General features: G+C 36.3%; 3 protein-coding genes across 5 annotated transcripts; all 3 read left to right on the top strand.

Moving 5' to 3' along the window:
- The first annotated feature begins 539 nt into the window (after positions 1-539).
- On the top strand, positions 540-8,453 carry LOC126837851 (glutamate receptor ionotropic, kainate 2-like). Of its 3 annotated transcripts, XM_050571797.1 has the most exons (16): positions 552-813; positions 897-1,049; positions 3,201-3,388; positions 3,444-3,622; positions 3,684-3,825; positions 3,883-4,215; positions 4,693-4,914; positions 4,999-5,202; positions 5,345-5,429; positions 5,513-5,651; positions 5,714-5,851; positions 6,005-6,212; positions 6,792-7,023; positions 7,103-7,215; positions 7,461-7,601; positions 8,081-8,450. In XM_050571797.1, the coding sequence occupies exons 1-16, from the start codon at positions 708-710 to the stop codon at positions 8,186-8,188; spliced, it is 2,691 nt and encodes an 896-aa protein (XP_050427754.1). In that variant the 5' UTR covers positions 552-707; the 3' UTR covers positions 8,189-8,450. The 3 variants fall into 3 exon arrangements, with proteins under 3 accessions (XP_050427755.1, XP_050427756.1, XP_050427754.1); XM_050571798.1 differs by lacking the exon at positions 7,461-7,601 and having other exon boundaries at positions 540-813; positions 8,081-8,453; XM_050571799.1 differs by lacking the exons at positions 7,461-7,601; positions 8,081-8,450 and having other exon boundaries at positions 541-813; positions 6,792-7,028; positions 7,103-7,216.
- Positions 8,454-8,704: 251 nt separating this feature from the next.
- On the top strand, positions 8,705-15,701 carry LOC126837852 (glutamate receptor ionotropic, kainate 2-like). Its single transcript, XM_050571801.1, has 18 exons — positions 8,705-8,873; positions 8,975-9,127; positions 9,343-9,709; positions 9,789-9,930; positions 10,014-10,184; positions 10,243-10,401; positions 10,473-10,694; positions 10,751-10,954; positions 11,077-11,161; positions 11,426-11,564; positions 11,624-11,761; positions 11,829-12,027; positions 12,089-12,320; positions 12,484-12,596; positions 12,671-12,814; positions 12,887-13,751; positions 13,811-13,937; positions 15,082-15,701. The coding sequence occupies exons 1-16, from the start codon at positions 8,804-8,806 to the stop codon at positions 12,995-12,997; spliced, it is 2,649 nt and encodes an 882-aa protein (XP_050427758.1). The 5' UTR covers positions 8,705-8,803; the 3' UTR covers positions 12,998-13,751; positions 13,811-13,937; positions 15,082-15,701.
- Positions 15,702-17,117: 1,416 nt separating this feature from the next.
- On the top strand, positions 17,118-21,624 carry LOC126837853 (uncharacterized). Its single transcript, XM_050571802.1, has 2 exons — positions 17,118-17,293; positions 20,332-21,624. Exons 1-2 carry the CDS (start codon positions 17,206-17,208, stop codon positions 21,435-21,437), a joined length of 1,194 nt encoding a protein of 397 aa, XP_050427759.1. The 5' UTR covers positions 17,118-17,205; the 3' UTR covers positions 21,438-21,624.
- The last annotated feature ends 582 nt before the right edge of the window (positions 21,625-22,206 follow it).

Here is a 22,206-nt window from a genome sequence, read left to right as displayed (position 1 = left end):
TTATGGAAGCAGGTTGTGAAAACATATATTTTTAAATGTACAGTATTTTTTTTTAATGGACAACAATAATGTTTCCCAACAATGTGTAATGCGAGCCATAGTGGGCACGGCTCCTCTACATTACTCTATGGTTATCAATTAAATATTATGACTGATAAGGAGTGTGTACAGTAATATTGTAAGACATCTGCTCGATAATTCATGCGGCTACACTGATCTGCTCGCGACTGATTGGGAAGGGTTTTTTAGAAATGTCTATTGTTTTTTTTTTCTGTCTATCTGTTTTCGTAATAATAATATAGCTGTGTTTTTTTTATCGTGACAAGTTAGTTACTAACGTCCAAAACACAGTAACTAGCGTTTAGACAATTTTACAGGACAGCCAACCGGTAAAAACCTAGTACCTATATTTTGTTATCACAGAATGATAAGCCGGCTAATAATAATTGGCTCTCCAGTAAAATTTGTCTGTAATAGCCGAGGCTTACACACAGCGACGGGCGTGTAGGAAATCTCTAAGTTTTATAGTAAAATAAAATCATTAGTTGACATCAGTTTGGCGGGCTGCCAGCTGGACTAGTTCTAAATTTAAATTGACGGCATCCACGAGCAGACGGTCGGGCCGAACGGATAGTGTGTTTCTAGTGGTCGTCGCGAAACCTACAATATTATTATTACCGTCACAATAACATAACAATAATAATAATATGATCTCGTTATGGCAAATAGCGTTGCTGTTCGCCGTTTTTTGTCGGTCAAAAAATGTCATCGACGGTTACGTGGACAACGGCACGGCGGTGCCTCTCACCATCGGTAAGGTGTTTTGTTACAAGACTTTTAGAATCAAGATGTTGTTGTGTAGAAAATAATAACAATAACATGTTCCTTTGCGACAGTGGGACTTTTCGACAGCGAAAACAGCATCGAACGGCAAGCGTTTGAATTGGCCGTGCAAAAAGTCAACATAGATCCGGCGTTGTCCGACGTCTTCTTGAAAGCTCAGATCGAAGTGATCGACTATTCGGATTCGTACAAATCCAGCCTGAAAGGTATATTCTTCATTTGCATACACTGTGTGACACTATCACAGACACTATTTATTCACGGATAGCAGCTACATATAGCATGACTTGCAATAGGATCAAATGGGGTCAGTTCTGGTCATTTGAACTAATATCGATAAACTTACTTGATCTTGCTTAAAAGGAAACTCAATAATTTGTGTGGATGAACCTCGTATGCGGTTGGCATTATCTACAATACATAAGTCAATATTATCAATGCGAAAATACATTTTTTTTTTTTTAAATCTTTGTAACTGTTTTTCTTATAAATATTCTGAAAAACCCATACCGGGTTCCTTCGGAAATCTTGTCCTCTTCCATTTTTATTAAGAGGGCGTCGCACCGGTGATTTTCAGTGGTAAAAACATGTTTAAGCAAACTGAAAATAACTCGCTTAATTTTGGATTTAAAGTAAAAGCACCCATTGTAAAATTAAAAGAAAACAATATTCCGGAGGGCAAAACGGTGTGTTTTTTAAAAAAAATTAATTTTTTGAAAAGTTACAGTAATTTAAAAATGTTAAAATAGTCGTTATTTTTAAACTATGTATTGAGCGTTATACTTAGAATAATAAAAAAAACGGACCGTCTTGCCCTCCGAAATATTGTTATTGTTCTCTTTTAATTTTTATGATGAGTGCTTTTACTCTAAATCCAAAATTAAGCGAGTTATTTTCAGTCTGCTTAAACAAGTTGAAATGAAAAAACACTTTTAAATCGCTTTCAAGGATCCTGTGATAGTCCAAAAAATAAATTAACTACCAAAATAGAGTCCTAGTTATTGAACTAATAATTACACATCACAGTTTAACCTTTAAATTAAGATTTTATAAAAAATTGCCTATACTTTACTCCTTAAAAATAGGCAGTGCGACGCCCTCTTAAAGATGTCTTACCTCTTAATACTTTAAAAGGTACTTTTACCTGTAAACATGTTTTTTGCCTTTTTTAAGATATAAACAAAATCCAACAAAACACTTGGTTAGCTCAGCGTGGTCTCTGAGTAAATAAAACAGCAAAGCATTTTATAATAAAGAAAGATGTGATATTATATCATGGGAGTTAAATAATATGATCTAAATAATACACACCGCCACCAATAAATAAAATTTGTGTACATTTTAATTTAATTTAGCTTTTCGGAAGCAGGAAAACAGACAACAAACTTCCTGTCAGTAAACTTAATTTAGTTTTTACAAGACAGATTTTTTTTTTCATGTTTACTAGGGCGATTGTTATTTAGGTAAAGTCTTATATTTTATGGTACTGCACGCCTCTCTTGTTCCTGAGTAAAAATGTTGATCACAACTGACCTAAATATATTTGAAATGGCTTAGGAAGTTCATATTGGGATTACCCTTTTTTAATTTAGAATAAATGGGAGAAGGTGGCACCATAGAAATTAAGACATTCGCTTAAATAACAGTTGCCTTAATTGTTGGCCAGAGTGATGTATTATTTAGATTACATTATGGTATTATAACTTAATTCCTTTACGATATTACATGTTTTTAAGACTTTTGTATAAACACTTTTGTTGTTTATTGTTTACTTAATGACCATTGACACTGAGCTAACAAAGACTGTGTCTTTATTAGGATATCAGTATTCGTTTTATATATTGGTAAAAATGACAGGCAGAATTTATTACTTTATTTCAGAATGTACACATAATAAAATACAAATATATCGTTATTAACTTGTAAAAAATTATTATTGAAATTCGAACACCTGGCAATAGAGGCAACAGACGCGTTAGTCATAAAATGGTTTGTTGTATGAGTTGTGGCGTATCCCCACTATCATTTTTTACTTGATAGTTTTAACCGTGAAAAGAAGTACCTCGAGGTTTCGACATTTTTACTTGTAACTAAGAAAATATTTTCGTCAATCCGATTTTTAAACAGAACTTTCCCAATCTACTGACACCTCAAAATAAAAGGGCAAAATGTATTCGGCCTTACAATTAGATACAATAACCATGTTGTTGTATTGCTGGGGTATACCTAACAAAGTACCCAAACCTATTCAGATTAACAAATATGATGTAAATTTATAAAACGCCTAATGTTATGGGTGAAATCATTTATTTTCCATTGGCATTTTTACACTCAAGAGTGCAGTATTTTTGTTTAAGTTTGCGAAACACTAGACTCCGGCGTGAGGGCAGTGTTTGGCCCGTCTCACTATGAGTCGGCAAACGTTATACAATCAATGTGTGAAAAAATGAACGTACCAAGGATAGAGACCAATTGGGAGAACACGCCAATTGATCAGTTCGACTACTACTTCAGTCCGTATCCCGAACCCAAGATACTGGCCAAGGTAAGTGTTATATTCATATTAATCATGATCAGATTGTTTATTATCGTTTTGCCAGGGTTACACGGCCATAGTAGAAGACATGGATTGGTTGTCGTTCACGTTGCTGTATCAGCGGACACAGGGTTTGCTAAAACTACAGCACTTGATCCAACATTACTCGGCCAAGACCAAGCCCAACGACAAACAAGCGGCCGCTATCAATATCATACAGTTGCCCGAAGACAACAATTTCAGGCAAGTAAACGTTTAAACAATTATTTTCCAAAGACATGACAATATTATGTTATTATATTAGACCCATATTGAAAGACATTAAGAAATCGTTGGAAGGTCACATAGTGTTGGACTGCGACACGGATTTGATATTGCCCGTGCTGAAACAAGCAAAAGAAGTCAACTTGCTGGACGACTACCATAGTTTTATCATTACTTCTTTGGTAAGACAAAACAACTTAAGAAGGAATTATTATTACCTACTAATTTTTACGGTGCAGGACGCACATACGGTAGACTTCAGGAGCTTGGGCCGAAGCTCGCGCACCAACATCACCACCGTGCGGCTGATCGATCCCAAAAATCCCGAGGTCGAGACCATCATACAAAATTTAAATTTCGCTCAAAGAAGACTCAACCTGAACATCCCTCCGTTTCGGGCCGACACCATTACAGCGAACGCGATACTCATATACGATGCGGTTAATATGCTTGCCAAAGCCCTGCACGGTATTGGCGGTACGTCCAAGATCACGGCCGACTCCCTGCAATGTCAAAATGCTCCATTCACAAGCTGGTCCAAGGGATTCGAACTCATCAACTACATGAAAGTGGCAAGTAGTCCTTTGTAATTAAATACCTACCTCGGTATGTCTTCTTCTTTGTCTTCGCCTTACGCTCCCAACTACATGGAGTCTGTCACCCTAGTCCTACACTTCAGTAGAGCTCAATCTCCTACATCTTGTTCAATCAGCTACTCCCATCTTTTCTTCCTCTCTTTTCCTCTACGTTCATCTTCATAACAACTCTCACTGCCTCATCTCTCCTTATAACATGACTGAACTGTCTCAACCTATTCTCTCTCATTTTCCCTACAGTCGATGCAACTCTTTGACTCCCCTTTATGTATTTATTTCTTATTCTATCCTTTTTAGCCACTACACTCATCCATCTTAGCATTCCAATCCTCTATTCCCTCTACATTCACCTTCATGATAACTCTCACTGCCTCTGCCTCGATCCTAAGTACTTTGAACTTAACAACTTTGCACCTTGGCGTGTCTGTGTATTGTAAATTTTGCATTCACCAGCTGGAAATGGACGGTTTGTCTGGATCGATGCGGACCGACCCGAAAACGGGGCACCGGTCGTACTTCACTTTGGAAATGGTAGAGCTCACCGACAACGGTTTCAAGAAAATAGGCCTTTGGGACCCGGAAAAGGGTATGACGTACACCAGAACTAGTACCGAGATGCTGGAAGACTTAGTGGCGGCCAGTAAAAACAAAACGTTTATCGTTGCGACTAAAATCGTAAGTGGACAGACAACGTTTACTAATGGACGATGAAAACATTATGATTTTTTTTTTATTGTTATTCGGTTGCAAACGTTACAGACCGAGCCGTACTTCATGTTAAAAGAAGGGCACGCCAAGTTGGTGGGCAACGATAAGTACCAAGGGTACGTGGTCGACTTGATACAAAGAATAGCGGACGACATCAACATCACCTACGAGTTTCGGTTGAGAAACGATGGAAACGGAAGGCGTGACAAGAAAACCGGAAAATGGGACGGCATCATCGGCGAAGTTCAAGAATTGGTATATTAGAGCTTTCATTGTTTTTTTTTTTTGTAGTTATCCTAGTAGTATGCAATTTAAGCTACAACCTCGTAACGTACGTTTAAATTAGTCATCGTAGAATTAGTACCTAAACCTTGTGTATATGATAATATATCCACAGAGAGCAGATTTGGCTGTTTGCGATCTGACGATAACGCATGAACGGAGGTCCGCCGTGGATTTCACCATGCCTTTCATGAACCTAGGTAAGCTTATGCCAACTCCCTCGACCTAATTTACCTAACTGTTTAACGCAGGGTTGCTTACGGCCAAACGTTTAATAATCTAGGTATCAGCATACTGTTCAGTAAACCCGAGGAACCGCAAACTAACCTGTTTTCGTTCACCCAGCCGCTTTCTTTCCAAGTTTGGATATTCACAGCCACGGCTTACTTAGGTCTATCTCTGGTGTTGTTTTTTTTGGCCAGGTACGGTACCTACGAGTCTCTGGTACCTTTGGGGTCGTCTGAAGTCATTTAAATGTTTGCAGGATCACTCCCAACGAATGGCAAAACCCTCATCCGTGCAACCCCAAACCAGAAGAACTAGAAAATTCTCTGTCGCTGTTAAACTGTTTGTGGTTCTCAATGGGTTCGATTCTCGCTCAAGGAAGCGATATCCTGCCAAGGTATGGTGTTGTGTGTTACATAAATTATTATCTTCTCCTTACCCGCATTATCCTATACAATCAGCCATCCACTTCTTCTTCAGTCTCTCTCTACCTTTGGATCCCTATAGATTAACATATCGGAAACAACAATACCCTTGTGTTTTATTTCAGAGCATTCCCGACCAGGTTATGTGCTGCAATGTGGTGGTTCTTTGCGTTGATTATGACACAGTCGTATACGGCTAACTGGACAGCGTTTTTGACATCAAACAGAATGGAAACGACCATTAAGAACGTAGAAGACCTGGACAAAAAGGCTGGCACGGGAGGCATTAAATACGGTTGTTTGAAAGATCAATCTACCGCCAGTTTTTTTCAGGTAAATAAAAAACCGTACATGTTTAATAGTGCATCTTCTTCTTCATCTTCGCCTTACATTCCTAACTACATGAGGTCGTCCAACACCTCTATAGAGCTTATATCCTAATATCACTCTCTATTTCATATTTTCTTCCCCTTCCTCTCTTTCTCTCTACATACATCTTCATAACAACTCTCACTGCCTCTGTCTTATCTCTCCTCATAACATGACTGAACCATCTCAACCAATTCTCGCTCATTTTCACCACAGTCTATGCAACTCTTAAACTCCCCTATTCATTTCTTATTCTATCCTCTCTAGTCACTCCACTCATCCATCTTAGCATTCTCATCTCTTATTCTCTGTTCAGCTATCTTGTCTACTTCCCAACAATCCGGCCCACATAAAATTGCTGGCCTCACTACCGTCTTATACAATTTACCTTTACCAAACTCAAACACGGTTGTCTCTGTTTTACTCTCACCATGCTCATTACTTTCCCTTCAACTGCTTCTCTCCACTTTTAAATTCTCTCATTCAATTCTTCCGGATTTTCATATAGTATACTTTGAATATATTCAATGTGATTCTGCACAGCACTCGAACGTAAATCTATACCAGAAACTGTGGAGCGGCATGGAAATGTTTGGCGATTCGGTTATGGTGTCGGACAACAAACAAGGCGTAGACAGAGTGAAAAAAGAAAGAAATCATTATGCGTTTTTTATGGAGTCCAGCTCTATCGAATATGAAGTCCAGAGGAACTGCGACTTGACCGAAGTCGGTTACTGGTTGGATAACAAAGCGTACGGTATCGCTATGCCATTCAGTTAAGTACGGTTAACGTTATCTTTTTTTTTCTCGATACGTTATGTAACCACAATAATAAATGTCTTAAAAATTTGCAGACGCTCCTCATAGAACGGCTGTAAACATGGCGGTATTGAAATTATCAGAATCCGGAGTGTTGATGGAACTCAAAGAAAAGTGGTGGTCCGTGCCGGATGAACAAAAGTGCAAAGTAAATATCGCTCAGCTGATCATAATAAGTAAAACCGTATTAAAATAATGTGTTAACGCTTCGCAGTCAAGTTAAATAATCCTGTTAAAAAAATGATTATTTATAATTAGTCTTGTTTGTACTTAAGTCGAAACTATTGAAATACATTTTTTGAATTTATTAGTTTATACTTAATAATTTATAAAATTGCAAAAAAACTGTATCTTGTATGAATGTGGTTAATTGAATTTTTCTGGTTTATTAAGGATTTCAAAAAACTCGACGAACTCGATGTGAGTGAAGTCGGTGGTATGTTTGTCATATTGATACTTGGATGCTTGATTGCGTTTCTTTTTTCCATACTCGAGTTTTTGTGGAACATAAGAAAAGTCGCGGTCGAAGAAAAGGTAGTTTAGATATTATAATAATTTACTATAATATACCTATACTTCATATATAATTTTCAAGCCATAATAGTCAAATGAAAAGACTACAGTTCATTAAAGGGAACCACTATTGTGTTATAGTTTTGAACCCCATGACATCATTTTAGTTGAAAAATAGTTAAACACTTTAATCTACATTAAAGTAGTATGGACCATTTAATATTTTGTTATAATGATAAAACATAAATTCAACAACATTAATATACGCTCTTCAAGTCTTAAAAGTTAACCAGAAAACAAAAAAAAACACTTCTCTTTTTACGGGACGATAAATTAAAGTTGTTTATTGATCTTTAATTCAAGTTCAACACAATTGAGCATTCCAGTAATTCCAAAAATATGCGCATGTCTTAAAATACACCTATCATTGGAAAACTGAAGCTTAACCATTATTTTTCCCATCGAATAATAAATAGACTAATTATTGTTGTACTTTTTAGTTGACACTCTTCGAAGCTTTTATGGTGGAATTCAAGTTCGTTTTGAAATGTCACGGGACTTCAAAGCCGGTGAGGCATGTCGACAGGAGCTCGTCCGACTTATCCTAATGGAGCCATTTACCGCAATAATAGTGTGTTTTGTCATACCGGTGTGTATTCTTTAAAGGCACACTGCGTGTACATGCGTCATTGTTACTATTAAACAGTTTATCATAATATTATTCTATACTATTGTTACTTTGTTTGGAATAGTACAATTTTTGTTGAAAACGGTTTGTACGTTTTGTGTGTGTAATACAAACGATGTCGTTGGTAAACAGAGGACTATATGTACAAAATAAAAAATAAAATTAATACAAATAAAATCGTGTCGTTTAGTGAACATTTATTTTTGTCCTTTTTAACCTTTCCAAAGCCGTCGTCGTCGATGTCGGCTGTGATAAATCTTCGATTGACGTGTTAGGGCTCATTAAAATCGCCGCCAGACGACCGGTAACCTTTACAAGACAAGACGGCAACGAACTTAACGGAATCAAAATAAATAAACACACACACGCCGGCGGGATTGGCAAAATTTGACTAACTGGACGATAGCCCGTAAAGATTCACACACACACACACACGTGGTCTAAATTTAGATATTATTATTTAGCTTATTATTATTCTCTATTTTACACCTAAACCCTTTCGGTCACTTATCGGTCCACCGTCGTCGGGTACAACATGATGCTGCTGCTGCTGCTGCCGTTTTTGTCTTTGGTGGCCTCCGAGGACGTGCAACCCATTACCGTCGGTCAGCATAATATTATATTGTATTTTACTCGACCGCTTTCCACACACACTAGTCTCACTAACAACGTGTCTACAACGTCACGTCTTTTGTGTGCTTTATAGTGGGACTGTTCTTAGCCGATGGTACGGCCGAGCAAAGGGCTTTCGAGTTGGCCGTGCACAAAGTCAACATGGACCCGACGTTGGACGACGTCAAGCTGGAAGCTCGCATCAAAATCGTCGACGTCAACGACGCTTTCCAAGTCAGCAAGTCGGGTAAGTACGATATAATACATTGGGCCATTGAGGGCAAAAGTGGTGTGAGTCCAAACCACAAGACCCGCACCTTTATCACAGGCAATTGATTGAAAGTAGAATATTATCACCGTGACATACACCACTTTTGCTCTGGACCGCTCGACTTTTATTCATTTCATTTAATTCAATTCATTCATTTCGTTTAATTCATTTTATCTTTTCCGGTGTCGTAGTCTGCGATTTCTTGGAAGACGGTGTAGGTGCAGTGTTCGGCACTGCTGGCTATGAATCGTCGGCCATAACTCAGTCGATCTGCGACTCCGTCGAAATACCTAGGATCGAATTCCGATGGGAAACGAGCCCCAAACAACGGCCCAACTACTACATGAACTTGTATCCCGAGCCGACGGTGCTGAGCCGCGGGTACACTGCCATCGTGCGAGACATGGACTGGACTTCGTTCACGTTATTATATCAACGAGACGAAGGCCTGTTGAGATTGCAGCATTTGATCCAAGACTATTCCGGATCGACTAAAGTGTCGGATCCACAGTCGGCAGCCCTCACCATTATTCAGCTACCAGAAGACGACGATTTCAGGTTGTATACAACACTATTTAATAATAATAAAAAAAACCCGTTTGATAATAAGCGATTATACTTGTTAATACTTGTGCAGACCGCTTCTGAAAGACATCAAGAAATCGTTAGAAGGCCATATTGTCCTGGACTGCGACACGGACGTCATTCTTAAAGTCTTAAAACAAGCCGAAGAAGTCAATTTACTCGACGAATACCACAGCTTTATAATTACATCTCTGGTTAGTAATATAGTTTGGAGCATAATATTAACTGTCGGCATTTTAATAATATGTAATGGGTTGCCTCGTCCGTGGACCTGAAGGACGCGCATACTATAGACTACAGTAACGTCCATTTTAAACGTACCAACATAACTGCAGTCAGACTGATTGATCCAACAACCACGACGGTCGCTAGTGCTATGTCGGATATCTCGTTCGTTCGACAAAGGATGAATCTGGACATGGAAGAGTTTCGCGTAGACACCACTACGGTGAGTCCTGAGCAAACAACTTAACCATGTTATGGGTTTTGAAATTGTTCTTCTGTAGGTCAACGCCTTGTTGTTGTACGACGCAGTCAATGTGTACGCAAAAGCGTTGCATGGCTTAGGTGGTACCAATGCCATCAAAGCTGAACCCAACAGTTGTTTGGACCGGAACATGACCGGCTGGTCGAGCGGATATGGGCTGATTAATTTCATGAGAGTGGTAAGTACAGCTAAGTGCTAAGTTCGAAACGCAATTCGATTAATGTTTACAATGAAAAACGTCGGTTCCAGGTGGAAACAGAAGGCTTGACAGGGATTATGCGCTTTGACCCACACACGGGGCATAGGAGTTTTTTCACTTTGGAAATGGTGGAGTTGACCAAGTCGGGGTTCAAAAAAATCGGCGTTTGGGACCCAGAGAATGGAATGACCTACACGAGGACGAGCAGTCAAATGTTGTTCGATTTAGTACAGGCTAACATGAACAAGACGTTCATCGTCGCTTCGAAAATTGTAAGATTGTGTAACATGCAGTCATGTTGCTGAATATGAATATATTATGTTTGCAGACAGAACCGTACATGATGCTAAAGGATGACCACGTGAACCGCGTGGGCAACGACAAGTACCAAGGATATGTGGTGGACTTGATACAGATGATCGCCGAAGAGATTAATATTACCTACGAGTTCAGGTTGAGAAACGATGGTAATGGGAAAAAAGACAAAAAAACTGGAAAGTGGAATGGGCTAATAGGCGAAGTACAAGAGCTGGTAAGACCCGCTAAAACCGAGTCACTCTTTCTCTGCACTGATATTTCATAACGATGACAACCTATTCCAATCCATCACAATCACGAACCATAGAAAACTGTAAAGAGCGTTTCCGTTTCTAGAGAGCTGACTTGGCCGTATGTGATTTGACCATTACCCATGAGAGGAGAACGGCCGTAGACTTCACGACCCCCTTTATGAATCTTGGTAGGTAACAAGTTACTCACGTTTGAAGTCACTTTAATATTACCCTATCGTAGTCGAGTTAACACAATTAAGCATTGAAAGGTTAGAATTACATGTGGCTCTTATTCTTATGATTATCTTTCTAGACAGAGAATCATACTGAGCCCTGTAATAACCCTGCTACACTAACCCACCAGCTTCGCCTTTTTCTCGGTTAGAAAAAAATATATACACTATTAATTAAATTAAATTGGTAATTTTTGTATGTTTGACGTTGATTCGTAGGTATCAGCATCCTATTCAGCAAACCCAAAGAACCGGAAACCGATTTGTTTTCGTTTACTCAACCGCTGTCGTTTCACGTCTGGGTATACACGGCTACGGCTTACTTGGGCGTGTCAATAGTGCTGTATTTGTTAGCCAGGTTTGTAAAAAAGGTTCGTTTATTTTCAAGGAATTATCACAGCTACTGTCTGCCTCCAGGATCACTCCTAACGAGTGGCAGAACCCACACCCGTGCTCTTCGGAACCCGAAGAATTGGAAAACTCGTTGTCCCTGATTAACTGTTTGTGGTTTTCGTTGGGCTCGATATTGTGCCAGGGAAGCGATATATTGCCTAGGTAAGTCCTGTAGTAACTGCAGCTAACGATGGCGTCCTGAATGACTGACATGCTCCGCTGTTTCCAGAGCTTTTTCGACCAGGGTGTGCGCTTCAATGTGGTGGTTTTTCGCACTCATCGTGACCCAGTCTTACACTGCCAATTGGACGGCGTTTTTGACGTCCAGCAGAAAGGAATCGCCAATCAAACGCGTGGAAGACTTGGACAAACAGTCGGCTATTAAGTACGGTTGCGTGTTGGGACAGTCCACAGCGGGGTTTTTCGAGGTCGAGCAAACCAAATCGAAAGCTACGCGTATGTTAATCGGTGAAAACGTATTGGTTCTAGAACTCTGACGTGAACCTGTATCAGAAAATGTGGAGCGTCATGGAAACGTACGGCGACACGGTGATGATGTCCGACAACAAGCAGGGAGTGGACCGGGTGAAAAAAGAAAGAGAAGCTTACGCCTTCTTCATGGAGTCCAGCAGTATTGAATACGAAGTACAGCGGAACTGCGACTTGACTGAAGTCGGTTCGTGGCTGGACAACAAAGCGTATGGGATAGCTATGCCATTTAGTGAGTGTTAAATTCGCCATCAATTAATGTGGGACGGACTTGGAACTGGGGAAACGTCTAAAAATAAACCGTCTTCATTCACTTTGTCATTATTTTAACTGTCCTATTTTCTTATAAGCGTAATGATAAAACAACAAAGTCAAGCACGTTATAATTATTACAGACGCACCTCATAGGACTGCGTTCAGCATGGCGGTGTTAAGACTTTCCGAATCTGGAAAACTGATGGAGCTCAAAGACAAATGGTGGTCGACGACCGAGGATAAAGCGTGCCCGGTAAATGTTTTTACAGAATATTATTGTTAGGTAATGGGAACAATAATGTTTGTCCATCATATGTTTGCTTACAGGCGCAAAAAGAAGATTCGGCCGAGTTGGATGTGAGCGAAGTAGGAGGAATGTTCGTCATTCTTATTTTGGGTTGTTTGTTGGGGTTTCTGTTTTCGCTTTTAGAATTCTTGTGGAACATTCGCAAAGTAGCGGTCGAAGAACAGGTAATATTATAATTACAATATTGTTTTCAACGCAGTTTGCTAATAATGAAATACACAATATTTCAATCTTAGTTATCACCTTGGGACGCGTTCAAATGTGAGCTGAAGTTTGTACTCCGATGTCATCACTCGACTAAACCGGTGCGACACACCGGAAACATGGAAGAGCGATCCGAAAATTGAAACGTTGATATTGCAAATAGATTGTGTAGTAGTGTTATTAATTGAAAACTGAATTAAAACATTCGAATTTCCATATTAAGTAATGCGTAATCGTGGTAGTAAGGTTTAAAATATAAAATATTGTATGTATCCATAGGTTAGGCAATAGCTATGTAATAATAGTGATAATTTATAGTCAACTAACGACAATTATGTTTTTCACGTGCAGACATTTTACACCTGCTTCATTAAAAATAAAATAGAAGAAATTTTTATTTGCTTTTTACATTAAAGTATACATTTAATTTCCAACAGTCTACTACTATTTGTAAATAGCTATAAAAATTACAAAAATTTAACCCAAAAACCAATTTGGGCAATTCATTAAAGTGCGTTGAGAATAGACAAATGTATGTACTCAAGTCATTTCACTTTAGATGTGGTTTCTATTGAAAATTCACCGTTGTTTGGAATAAATAATAATGTATTATAACTTATTGCGAATACTTAACCCGTCCCGGCGAAGAAAAAACCTATATTATACATAATCGTTATTGTATAATATATATATTTTTTTTTTTTTGCTATGAAGTGTATTATTAGTTTGCATAATGTTCGGTTTATTCACATTGTTTTAACGCCACTAGTTGCAGTTACAATGAAAACAATAAATAATTACCAACATATTTAACGAAAATGAACAAAGCTGTGAAACGGCAAGTACTGATGTTAAATAGTATAATTGAGTTCAGCGGTAACCAATTAGCCAGTACAGGTACAAAAAAAAACGTTTAGAAAAAATAATAACTACACATAATGTTATCTTCGTTTTAGATACACATTTTCACGGTTAAATGTTCTTTCTTCATGGATTCATCGAAGAGATTTCAGTTTAATTTATTTGTATTGCTGTTTATGCAAGCAAATAAGAACGCTTACAGTCATGACGACTATTCATTAGGTGAGTTAACATACTGATTAATTTCACAATATTCTACTGACAATGTTGAGTCGACTTGGGACAACCTAGTAATTCCGATTGTTTCTCCTCAAAAATTACTTTTTTCTCATTACTTTTATCATGTTTATGTTGTAAACAACCATAGCGGGTCTAGAGATTTTCAAAGAAAAAGGGTTGAACGTTTTAAACGATCAAAATGGCACCTTCTCAACGAGACTTAAATAATCATGTTAACATGACAAGTCTATTTTACCGCTGGAGGTAATTTTAAAATTTGCGTAGCCATTTCGTGGCAAAGGCTTTCGACCACTACTTTACCGATAGTGATAAGAAACATCCTGATAAGAGACAGCTGATAAAATATCAGTGATAAGAAAATAGTGATAAGAGATATCTGATAATGGTTCCTAACACGATCTTGTAACTCTTTACACAGAAAAGCGTAGCCGTTTTTTCCAATACGAAAGGCTGTCATTGTGCTGGACACAATACATTTCATATCACCATTTTCGCGATACACTTTAACTTTTAAGTGATAAGAGATAAGAAAAAAATGATAAGAGATAACATGTCTATGACTCAATGATTTTCCGCGGAGCGGAGCAAATATCTAGATTCTTTTTTTTCTTTTTTTTTGCACGTAAAAAACCATGCCTAAGGCCGCCATATTGAACAAAAACACGGCTACGCTTTTCCTTGTACGGAGTTACCAGACCGGGTTATAAGAACATGGTTCCTAATAAGAGACAGATGATAAGAGATCAGTAAAAAGAGACATCTGCTAACAGCTCCTCACAAAAGAATAGTGATAAGGGATAGTTAATAATGGCTCCCGACAAGAGACAGTTAATAAAAGAGATCACTTAGGTAGACGGTTATGTTAGCATGAAGAAGAAGACTAATGGATAGATCAGAGAGGGGAGGGGAAAAACATATCCATGGTTCTATGTTTTTCCGTGTAGCGGAGATATTAATGTTTTATTTACAATTATTCAAACAGTTTAAACCAATTCAACTTAAACGAATGGTGGGATATCCTTCTATCGCATGACTATTTGTATGGCAGTCTCTCAACAAAAAAAAAACCCACTGATTTGCATGCTACTTACTCGTTGTGATAATATTATTGTATTAACTATTTCAGAGGATAGCAAATATCTCGTTAATGCGTTGGCATTCCCAGAGTATAAACCAGCTAGTCTACGAGCAAGTGATTTTCCAGGGTTTTTGAAGTCGAATTATGTTACCCGTGACCATCAACTCCTTACTACCGTTCCTCGGTTTGTTTACTATGCATACAAATTGAAATCGGTGGCAAGGAAAATACTAAGCAAGCCCTTCAGACAACTGTACAGTTTAAGTGAAATATTGACCGGACAAGAACCGTTGCTAATTCTCGAGAAAATTCTGCATGGAAACGATGAAAATAGCGATGAAGACGAAACCGGTGAAAGTTCGGAATCAGGTTCGGAAGAAAGCGGCGAAGAGTCCGGAAAAGCTGAAGACGACCATAAGAAAAGTAGCAGCGACAACGACAAACATGTTAAGAAAAAACTAAACGAAAAAGAAGAAGTCGAAGACGAAGAAGAAGAAGATGATGAAGAGGAAGAAGAAGAGTAAGAGAAAGACAATTTTTAAAACGTAAAAAATATGATAAAAAAAGTAGAAAAAGTAGAAAATAGAAACCTAGAAAAAGGTTTTCATCAAAAAATCATAAATTATTTGTAAAATTTTAATACATAATTGTTTATTGAACCATAATAAATTAACCTTCAATTTCTTTATTTTAATAATTTATACATATTCCAACGTTAGAGAACTCACATTTTCAATATACAATGGTCAGCGATAAAAAAAAAAAAAAAACGATAAAACCGAGCTTCTCCCAAGAAAACTAAACAACAAAACATTTCAGTATAATAAATGTTATATTTTAGTTTAAATTATTTCCTAGTCACATTGCTATCAATTACAGCTCTCGGTTTTAACTGCAATCCAAAAGTTGTTCATATACCTAGTTCCGGTCCTATACAGTGTATAGTAATGCAGCGTTTCTATGACAAAGTACACAAGTATCATACCAGATGTATATATATCAAATTTATTTTAATTGAATAATGCATTGCACAGTGGTAGAAGGTTAGGTTAGGAGTTTCTTTGCCTGAATGTATGTTATAATATTTTATTTCATACATAACATGTATTGTTCTACAATAAATATAACCAAATAATGTACTATACTATCTTAAAACACAAATGTTCAGTATCACTTTATCTTTAATTAGTGTGTTCATGCACGAAAAAAAACATAATTACATTTTTAATCAGCTTAATAGAATAGAATTCGAGTTGGAAATGATGTCTAGTACGATTAATCATGCTCACGATAAACATCATTATTTTGTCTACAGTGCTTTTCTTTTTTTCTATTAGTCTAATTAAAATAAACGTTACATTTACTATCTTGATTACTCTTGAGGTATTGGCACATTTCATAAATTCTTAGACATTTTTTTGCAAATCTATTATTAGTTTGAATATGGGTTAATCTTGATTTTTTTTTACTAAATAAAAGTTCTTTAATGGTGGAAATAATAAAAAATCGTTTGAAATAATTATTGACGTATTTAAATACTATAATATAATTATTGAATAGTTACATCACATCATTTTTCACAATTTATTAGAGTGCGGATTTTTTTACAAAACACCCAAATAGGTGTTGTTAATATTATGCTAAAAAAAATAGATATATATTTTAGAAACCGTTTAATAATATCTGTATTTTATAAGCCTATAGTGTTGACTTACAACAGATAAATTTTAAAACATTTTCACACAACAGCTATAGTTTTTTGTTTAGGGTATTATTTTGAAAACTGATGTTCTGTTCCGAATCATTGTAAATCCATACTGTTGGCTGATACTATTGAGCGAGCGAAAAAAGTGCTCTATAGAGATAATTTAATACTGTAAAATTAACACGTTTGTGGCGTTCTCCTAAAAATAGTATTTTTTTATTTAAATGCGACGAATCAACATTGTATGCCTGTACATCTGCAGTGGCCGTAATTACTACCTTATAATTTACATGGCATACAAAACAATTCCAATTAACTATTTTTAAACAATAACTGCAACTCGCTCGAACATAATTACCCAACCTAACCTTGCGCAAACATTTTTAGTATTACATTTACATTGAACATACCCTTTTGGGCGTATTTAATACTTAGTCAGTGAGCGTACAATTATACATTTTTTTGAAATGAGTTTAATAACACAAATTCCATGCAGTATTTTACTGTGGACCTTACTCTGCACTCAGCTTGAAACACGAGTGCTTTACCTCCAAAGTAAGTGTCATTCTTAGCTAATATTATTTTTCAATTGTACAACACAAATGCTCGTGTCGGTCGATACTAGCCTATCGTTTATGAAATATCCAATGTTTTGTTGTTTTCATTACCGGCCACGAGCTGCGATACAACACAGGTAGCTAAAATGAATATGAATTTTAATACAATAGATGAGAAATTAAGTGTTAGAGAACTTTGGATGTAAATTTATGTTAATTTAAGAGATCACGAGGGCTTACAAGCGAGTATTGTATAGGTACAGATCTCAATTAGACGGCCAGACAGTAATTTGTATAGTACACAATTGAAAACAGTTACAACGTACCTACACTTGATTGATCCACTTAAATATTTCTCTGACAATCGCCTCTATTGTTCAAAAATCATAATAATATGTTACGCGTACTTTGAGGTATTAAACGTTTTTTAAAAAGCTTTTTTTCTTTTACGTTTTATAAAAAAAATTTGATCATGAAATTGTTTTAAAATTTGTTCAATAAACATTAAGTTGTATACAGTTATATTGCAGCTGTTATAATATTGTAAGCGATGACTTCGGTCCTGATGTGAATTTTATTTTATAATTGCTATACTTTTAGATGTCTAATGCTCACCGATTAAATATAGTTTAGATGGATTTGACGGTATTTTTTTCTCAGATTTCATTCATGTTGAATGGTGAAATATAGTTTATTTGTTATTTGGTATAAAATAATATTACACTCTTGTCGGAAATTGGATGGAAATAAAAACAAACCTTTCTGATTGAAAAGAAACACCAATTTCGTCAAATTGTATGCTTGTCAAAATATAGCCTGACGTTCGATTTCCATTAAAACACTTTACTCGTGTTGATGTTCAGAATAATAATTGTATTGTTAAATAAAATTTTTATCAGAAAAAAAATATCATTATAGTATAAAACCAAATACCAAATTGCAGTGGCGGATTTTCAACATTTTCTTGGGGGGGTCCTGAAAAATGATGTATATTTCAAAGGCATTATTTCTATTAAAAAAGTGTTGCCTGTATTTTTATTTATATATTATAAAATATATCGTCATTCACACATAAAGTTTAATGTTAAATATTATATTATATTTATTTTACAAAACAAAATCGACTTTTCTTTTTTTTTTTTACAAAGTTCGGTTAATACTGAATCAACTGTTAAACAGCTTTCATCCCTGTGAATCGACATCATTGCCAAGCCGTTCAATCGAGCCTGAAATTTAACTAAAAATAATATTTTTATTAATTAATTTTACAAATAATTTTTTTTTTAAATTTGACATGATAATTTATCCTTACTTCAGTCATGGTATTTCTAAGATATGTTTTGATTTGCTTCAAATTTGAAAAAGTGCGCTCATTTGATGCAGTGGAGACTGGTAAAGTAGCAAGGATCTGGAATAATTTCAAGACACTTGGGTATATTTCTTTGTTACAAACAGTCATAGCTTGGAGTGCGTTTTCCGGTTTTTCCGTCATGTTTTTAAATCTTCTTTGCCATAACTTATACTCCGTTGATAATAACGAATGGTTTATGGACTCCAAATCATCTTTGTAATAATCGGCTAATTTTATGAAGTTATCTTCATTTTCTTCGGATTCAAATAATGACTGAAAATTATAAAGTGTACTTTTATGATGGACAAATCTTTGTTCAAGTTCATTAATGTAAGAATAAACATGTATGGAATAAATAAAGATATGCGGTAGTATTTTTCGGTGGATTTTGTTTGAATGTTCGTTCTATACTTGTCTTCCTGTAATTCTAGGCATTGTTATATCTACTTGAAATTTTCCAGCTAAATCAAGTGCAACTGTATATATTTGTTGAAATTTTTTTTGAGCAGTATTTCTAAATATATCTTCTAGAGTTTCAGCAGCTAATTTAGTTGCTAATCTCAAATCAATGTTTACTTTTTGCAATTGTTTTGATAGAGGTAACCCAAATCCAAATACTTTTTTTAAATTAATAATGCAATAATAAATTCTCCATCTAACATGGATTTTCGCAATCGTTGTGCCTTTCCACTAGTATCACTATCATTCCATTCCGATATTTCACCGAAAGACTCTTCAACAAATTCGAAAACCTCTAAAAAATCATGCACTGCGTGGTATCGTTCAATCCACCTCGTTTCAGTGTTTTTTTTTTGTAGTGTCATAAGAAGAATCTAGAATTTTCTGTGATAAAACGTTTTTTCGTTTGGGAAATATGAAGAAATTTCGAATTTCACTAATTAAGCTTAGACAATTTGTAATTTCTCGAGTTCGACTACTCGTATTGCGTTACCGTATGTCCGCGTCAGTCAAATGTCAATACTAGTATTTCAGTATAAAATAGTAATATAATCGTCCCTTCTAAAAGAACTGTTAAAAGGAAAAATACGTATAAATTCACTATCGCAACATAATCGATTACTGGAAATACAGATATTGTAGCTATAATAATCGTCAATAATTTAACATAATATCAGCAATTTAATGCGAATGGCTAATACACATACAAGCTTTCGATAGGGGCAGGTAGTAGGTACTCTTCCGTTTGCCTACACAAGAATAGATAAGATAATTGAAAAAATTTTAAAATATCAAAAAATTATACTTCAACATGTTATTTTATTACATTAAATATATACTTCATTTCAAATAAAACATTATATCAGCGTTTGGGGGGGAAGTCCAGACCCCATGGAACCCCCCCCCCACCGTAAATCCGCCACTGCTAAATTGTTTTACCTCATTTGGACTTGGAACGCCAGTATTTAGGTTCCTAGAGTTGTTTTTATCATATATATATATATATTTGTTTTTTATGTATTAAATAAACCAATTTAAACAAAATAAGTTATGTAACAAAATAATTTTTCATTACCCATCACTTAAAAATAAACAAAAATGAATCGTTCCACAAGCCGGACATAGAAAATTATTCTTTATAAAATCTATTGTTTGTATAATTTATTTTTGTTTTTTTTTTTTTTTACTGACAGGAGTTTAAATATTATCAAATTTGTTGTTTGCAGATTATGAAGGTTCAAAACTGGAAGCACCCAGTCGTGTAGTTTATACACAGCCACGGTCTGTGGTGAGCATCGCCAGACCGGTAAAATTGGTTTCCCGAGATCTCGTCTCAACGAACGGCGGCATACAGTTGGCAGAAGACACGTACAGTCCTTTTGTGGGCATCAAGCCCGTCTCTGTATGGAGAAGATTATTCGGTGGCCAAAATGAACCTACGCCAGTAATCCTGCTGAGAACCACAGCGATACCGGAAACGCGCAGCATCGTATTGCCTAAGAAAGTAAGTGCGCGTTGTCTCGAGTGCAGTGAAAGAATGCACCCGCGACGAGAACCCGTCGAGAAGCAAAGTGTGAAGCACAAAATCCACATGTCGGACAATAATAGTAAATATACGAAAGCCAAAAAGCCCCAACCGAAAACCCAAGGCGGTCCAAGAGATCAGCGACCAAAAGTAGTGCCGACGAAATTGGAATACAACAATAATAATACTATAAAACTATTATCTAAGCCGAAACTCAATAGTTCTAAGAAACAAGATAAACGCGTCCGCGGCGATGCCAGTGAAGAAATCGACGACGACGAATCCGACGAATACCAAAGACCGACCAAAAGTAAACCGCACATTGAACGCAATAAATCGAAACTCATCAGTTCTAAGAAACAAGATAAACGCGTCCGCAGTGATGAAGAAATCGACGACGACGAAGACGATTCTGATGAATACCAAAGACCGACCAAAAGCAAGCCGCACAAAGAACTTAAACCGAAAACCGACTTAAAAGGTAAGGGAAAAAATAATTATTCCCAGGAAGAAAAACACCCACTTCCCGCGGCGAAAAAAGAAGGTCAAACCAAAACCGTTCCAAGTAAAAACGATAAACCCGAACCGATAAGAAAACCCGTTGGAAATCCCAAAGAAAAACCGACCAAGGACGAAGGAAAACACAACGGCGACCACTCGGACGGCAGCCAAGGAAATGAGCCCAAAGCCGACGACAACGGTAAAAATATTAAAGTATACAAGTTGAAAGAGCCCATTGGCTACGAATATGGTTACGACGACATCTTGGAGAGCTACGAAGCGTCGGACGACGATGAAGACAATTGATATTACAATAGTGCATATTATGTCGGCCGAAATGTAATTGTTTTTGACTTGAATAATCACATTTTTCGCTGTGTAATTTTCTTTTTATTATCGTTTACTCGTTAAGACGTTCATTGGTTGTTTGTCGAAACCTAGAGAGTAGTCATATTATTATGGTCAATAAAAAATTATTTTGTAATGGTAAGCACTTAACGGTGTACATATTTACCCTTATTGGGACGTTTTTAACTTGTATTCAATTTGATTTCATTATAAAAGGTATGTATACATATTACATATAAATACAGATATTTATTTATAAAACTTTTCAATCATACTTTTTATAAATTGGATTTCATGTCAGCTAAAATTTAAGTTTCAGAAGTATCTATTTAATAAATGACGATTCCAACAAAATAGAATCGCAAAGCTATTTTCAGCGAGTAGCATGCTATAATAATTACTACTACAGTTCTATTTCAACCGGTCTTGTGGCATTGCTATACTGACAATTTAATATCTTCTAAAGTGGAAGAAATACAATTTCCCTGCCGACGTTATACCACGTTAAGCCGCGTTTAATAAGAACAAAAATACAGTATACCCGTTGTCCACTGAATAAGTCACACACACACACACACACAATATCCCAGACAAGTCCTGGGCTTAGCGAAATGGCACAATCTCCCAGCTTACTTACGTCCTACACAAGTAATACCGGCTTAAGATCATTATTATTATTATGACGTTGCACAATATTAATTAAAGTAACGAACAAGCGGTATAAATA

Source organism: Adelges cooleyi, unplaced genomic scaffold (assembly GCF_023614345.1).
Source record: "Adelges cooleyi isolate 19-005CV unplaced genomic scaffold, UGA_ACOO_1.1 ACOO_flye_CR_arks_rails_tigmint_CR_PRNA_30, whole genome shotgun sequence".
Lineage (NCBI taxonomy): Eukaryota > Metazoa > Arthropoda > Insecta > Hemiptera > Adelgidae > Adelges > Adelges cooleyi.
This window is presented reverse-complemented; position numbering and strand designations above follow the sequence as displayed.

Bases quoted from the DNA above. Each gene is read 5' to 3' on its own strand.
- LOC126837853 (XM_050571802.1), top strand. From the start codon at position 17,206: ATGAGTTTAATAACACAAATTCCATGCAGTATTTTACTGTGGACCTTA. The intron at 17,294-20,331 runs GTAAGTGTCATT...TGTTGTTTGCAG, and splicing joins ACGAGTGCTTTACCTCCAAA to ATTATGAAGGTTCAAAACTG.
- LOC126837851 (XM_050571797.1), top strand. From the start codon at position 708: ATGATCTCGTTATGGCAAATAGCGTTGCTGTTCGCCGTTTTTTGTCGG. The intron at 4,915-4,998 runs GTAAGTGGACAG...CAAACGTTACAG, and splicing joins TTATCGTTGCGACTAAAATC to ACCGAGCCGTACTTCATGTT. The intron at 5,430-5,512 runs GTAAGCTTATGC...TTAATAATCTAG, and splicing joins CATGCCTTTCATGAACCTAG to GTATCAGCATACTGTTCAGT.
- LOC126837852 (XM_050571801.1), top strand. From the start codon at position 8,804: ATGATGCTGCTGCTGCTGCTGCCGTTTTTGTCTTTGGTGGCCTCCGAG. The intron at 11,565-11,623 runs GTTTGTAAAAAA...GTCTGCCTCCAG, and splicing joins GTGCTGTATTTGTTAGCCAG to GATCACTCCTAACGAGTGGC. The intron at 12,815-12,886 runs GTAATATTATAA...TTTCAATCTTAG, and splicing joins AAGTAGCGGTCGAAGAACAG to TTATCACCTTGGGACGCGTT.